This window comes from Palaemon carinicauda, chromosome 43 (assembly GCF_036898095.1).
Source record: "Palaemon carinicauda isolate YSFRI2023 chromosome 43, ASM3689809v2, whole genome shotgun sequence".
NCBI lineage: Eukaryota > Metazoa > Arthropoda > Malacostraca > Decapoda > Palaemonidae > Palaemon > Palaemon carinicauda.
Genome location: NC_090767.1, coordinates 7,675,896 through 7,680,895, shown reverse-complemented (window position 1 = coordinate 7,680,895; position 5,000 = coordinate 7,675,896). Strand labels below are relative to the sequence as shown.

General features: G+C 32.1%; 1 protein-coding gene across 1 annotated transcript in view; it reads right to left on the bottom strand.

Moving 5' to 3' along the window:
- Positions 1-4,023: 4,023 nt before the first annotated feature.
- LOC137633705 (neural-cadherin-like) overlaps positions 4,024-5,000 on the bottom strand; it is a 105,775-nt gene continuing 104,798 nt past the window's right edge. Inside the window, exon 11 of the mRNA XM_068365953.1 lies at positions 4,024-4,218. Within this exon, the coding sequence (XP_068222054.1) occupies positions 4,024-4,218 (195 nt within the window). The remainder of the gene's footprint in view (positions 4,219-5,000) is intronic.

Below are 5,000 nucleotides of genomic sequence, written 5' to 3'. Positions count from 1 at the left end.
ATATACGTATATATATATAAATATATATATATATATATATACGTATATATATATATACATATATATATATATATATATATATAAATAAATACTTGAGTTATTTCAATTAAGTTATAGCTTTTAATCATAAACATTATACATTGTCAAATGAAACAGAGGTAAAAAAGATGGAGTACACAGGCTACCATGGGATTGTTGAACCCAAGGTGTCTGGACTTCAATTTCTCAAAGTATCTAAATCTTGTTTTAAAACCACAATATATTCCTTCAAGTTTTCCAAAAAAAGATGAGAAGTCTGTTCCATTCTCTTTGTATAATTCATGACAAGCAGATAAGTGTCTTGAATAACTCACGGAAAAGTTGTAGCTTTCTAATTAAAATGCCCAACTAGCTAGGAAAAATTTTGTAATTATCCATGTACGTTTATGTTTAGTACATTCGGGTGGGCAGTTACCTCTGTAAGAATGGTTTGGGGGCATAGAATGTCTTGATTGCGTAGCTGAATTCGGCGATATTCTGAATGACTAATATGCTGATTTTGTAGAAATGGTAGAATATCTTCCCCTTAAGGAAATGAAACGGAGTATTTTTCAGCACTCAGCCCGCTAACACATAAATATAGTAGCAGGTTACTGTAATCTGTGTTTAGTGTTTTCCAGGAATGATATAAATATTCTCTGAGTAAGGAACTATTCCTGCTTCTGATTAAATTCACAATACTTTTATCACATGTCATGACATCACTCATCTGCAACATTCTGCTTCATAAGCCCTATTGGGGAATAATGCAGTGCAGTGTGATGCAATGCACTCAATATTTCTTTAAGAGACCAACTAACCCCATATTACTGCCTGCCATAACCTTTGCCCCATCCGTTACAATGCAGGAACACTTTTTTAATCCTTCCGTATTCATTGACCACGGATTTGAGGGAAACTTATATATCAGAACCTCTGCTATAATGCTTTTTTGTTGACCAGGCGGACATGAGTCTTTTTACAGTTTATATATGACATATTTGTTTTTGACGTTGTTAATAGTTTATATATATGACATATCTGTTTTGACGTTGTTACTTTTTTTAGAATGATTTATTGTTAATTTGTTCTCTTCACTTATTCATTTCCTTATTTCCTTTCCTCACTGGGCTATTTTTCCCTATTGGAGCCCCTGGGCTTATAGCATCTTGCTTTTCCAATTAGGGTTGAAGTTTAGATAGTAATAATAATAATAATAATAATTTAATAACTGCATCTTGACAAGTTCTTCGTGTACCACAAAATATTCGTCGGTGGTGACGGCCAATATGAATAACTGGCTTGTGTCACATCAGTGCTGCCATCTAAATCCAGTGAAAAGTACTTGCAATGTTTCATTACATTTTCAAGTTTCATGAGAACAGGTCGATTATGTTCAGTCCCTCCTCTTGCGACTCTTTGGCGAGATAATGACACACTTTCCAATTTCTTTTTCTTCTGCGAACTATTGTGCTATTTTACTGCACACTGCTTTATCAAATCTCCATCTCTAATTGATATATTATTTTTACAAGCCCCAGAGAAACTTCATATGAAGCAGTAAGACTAGCTTTTTGTGGTTTTCAAGAGTTATGTAGCTCATACTGTTGCTGTAGAAGTTTGTTCTTCAAGTTACTCAATATATCACCTCGTGACATTCCCACAAATTGAGCATACATTTCTTTGAGCAATGGTTCATAATGCCTTTAAGCGATATACTTCTTAACAACAAAACGAATTAAAAGAATTTCCTGCCACACAACATTCTTCTTCCCTCGTCATATCATATGCTCCGTTCTCTTCAGAGCGCTTTATTTTCTTACTTTGACACATTATGAAAAGACGTTGCGAACAATAGTACTTAAAACAGAGGCAAAGCTAAAAACTATTCGAAACTTCAGGGGCTCCATCATAGGTCTATTGACGGGGTTGTCATTAAATCTCCTTACATTTATATTTGTTACTGTTATTATTCTCATTCTCTCTACCGTCAAAGGTAAAATTAAACATAGACATTGAACGGCATGGAGAGAGAGAGAGAGAGAGAGAGAGAGAGAGAGAGAGAGAGAGAGAGAGAGAGAGAGAGAGAGAGAGAGAGTACTGAAATGTATGATTTCAATTTTATTTCATTATCTATATTTTTTAAGCGTTTTAGAGGGATAATTTTAGGTCCAGTAAGGTTTCGGCACATTAAATCATATTGCATAATTAGGTCAGTGTTAGAGGGCCACAAAAAATCCCCTGGCGGGCCACACTTGGCCCGCGGGCCCGAGGTTGGACCACCCTGTACTAGATTATTACTATCAAGTAGGCTAGAATACATATATCGTAGGCTAGCAAGAGGAAAAAATATTATCAGTTTAAACGAGTTTATAAATTAACCATTACCTACAATTGTCGTACTTGAAAACGATAATCAAAGTGTGTGTATATATATATATATATATATATATGTGTGTGTGTGTGTGTGTGTAATGTAGGCTGCGTGTGTATTTAGCCACGAAAGGAAAAGTAAAAATACACGGAGTATATACTTTTGTCAGCATATACTATTATTATATTAATATTATTAAATTTTCATCTTTTCCTTTCGTAACTAAAAACACACAAAAAATAAATACATACACACACACTATATATATATATATATATATATATATATATATATATATATCATATATATATATATATATATATAAAGGCCAAAATGTTAATTTTAATGGAAAAACAGCAGGGGGTCATATGGTAAAAATCTCAAAACATTAACTATATATTTCTGGCTAAAAATCAGAGTACATTATCAAAATTTAATTTTAATTTATGCTTTATAATCAAACCTATGATAAGTTGAAAAGACTGATGATTGCTCTTTGCTAATAAAACTATTTAGAAATTATTAATAAATCGATGTAACATATAGAGAAGCTTTAAATTGGTGGACTTTCCTCTTGAGAGTTCAATAAAAATTTGGATTAAGAGCATTGCCTGAGCTTCTTTCATTTTAAATAATTACAATAACCACATAAAAAGTGTAATAATTAAAGTATTTCCACTCTAAAGATAAAAAAAATCTACCGATATAAAATTTTACTATGTCAACTGCCGAATAGTCCTTTGCTCTTTTAGGTAATTGAATAAGCAAACAACTGTTCGGTAACAGTTCACCCGATTGGCGTGTTCCTATTGGCTAAGTCACTCGAGAGTTTACTCCAAAGGCGTGTTTCTATTGGCAAAGTCAGTCGAGAGTTTACTCGAAAGGAGTGCTCCTAATGGCTAATAAGCCGAGAAGCAACACCCCAAACGTTCCTATTGGCTAAGCCAATCGAGAAGCAAAACCCCAAATGTTACTCAAAACCAGATTTTTCTAGTATTCAAATTTCTACTCCCAAAAAAAAAGCCTCACTAAGGCCATCTATTGGTTCCTTTAAAACTATATGAAAATTCAGTCAATCGCAAAAGAAACTATTATATTATTTCTTTAAAAATGCTTCATAAATTTCTCTTACACACTTAAAAGCATAAATGAAATGAAATATATAAATTATATATATATATATATATATATATATATATGATAAAAAATACCAAAATAAGAAGTATCATGACAGATATAAGAAATCTTACAGGGTATTCTCGACTATGGTTCCGGCAAAATTGGTCTGACATGGCAGGGGGTTCAGAATTGCCAATACGTGAAAGTGGAGAGAACATTCAATATCGACGAGTAAATAGTGATTTGGATTAATATATTAATGAAAAATATGTATATAACTTGATTACCGTTTCACTATTTTGCTATAATGCTCATGAACAGTTTATTTAGTGTAACTCCTCTTCTTATACACCCGAAAGGTTTGTCGCCCCGAATCGCCTCCTATGGGAGGGATGTAAACATGAGATTCTTTTAGCTTTTTAAAATGGAAAAAATTCATACAATAAAACAAGTTTGTCCATATCTAGTTGATATAATTGAAAGTAGAATTTACGTGCATATATGAAGAGAGCTCATTCGTAAAGGGTGCGGTGAGGACATGTAATTATCCAGCAACTCTTTAACCTAAAAGCACTATCAGCAGACGGTACGATATCATATAGGAATTCTATCAAGGTACCACTCGTAAAGTAAACCAAGAACATTATGAACATGGGTTTAATTGTCCAGGATCCAGACATTATCTCAAACATGATCAATGTAAAACCCTATTTAAGTTATATTTTGTTTTTTAATTTGTATAAGTATTGTAAGAATTATGGTTTTATCGTTCTTAACATATCTTGGATTTCGTAAGGTTGGCTATCCTGGTACGTCAGTAATCTTCTGTTTTGAAAACAACTTTTTCCTTTTAAATTTGGATATTTATTAAGTTGTATTACTCATAATTTAAATACCTAATGATAGATCTCAAGAGTATGAAATTATTTTTATAATTCTGTCAAAAATCTGAACAAAATATCTTAGTTGAAAGAATTAAAGATAGTCGGTACATATTTCATAAAAAAAACTATTGTGCAAAACTCTAACAAACCGGTAAAAAAAATCCCCGGACAAATATATGTCTGTTATTTTAAAAAATTAATCATTACTTTTCAAATTCTAAAACGCAATCATGACCTACGTTAAGCTTTGATTGAAATTTTAAAGGAAATTTTAAAAGTCCGTTCTGGTGTTACTGGTGAGGATGACGTCAAAGCCGAAGGGGTTACAGGTTGGCCAACATGAACATCAGATGATTTGTGTCATCATAAACAAATAAATAGTAATTATGATCATATATCCAAACAAAAAAATCCTTTATATTACATATACTATCTTGATTTAACAAGAGAGGGTTTAGCTGTAATATATTTACTCTAGTTCATTTTCTTTTGAGGAATGAAAAGTGGCAGCCTTTGTAATACCGTAGGTCTGTTATCCTTGGTAACATTACGATTATTTTAGTTTTATTGACAACTCATGTTTTAATGTTTTTACTCTTATGGAC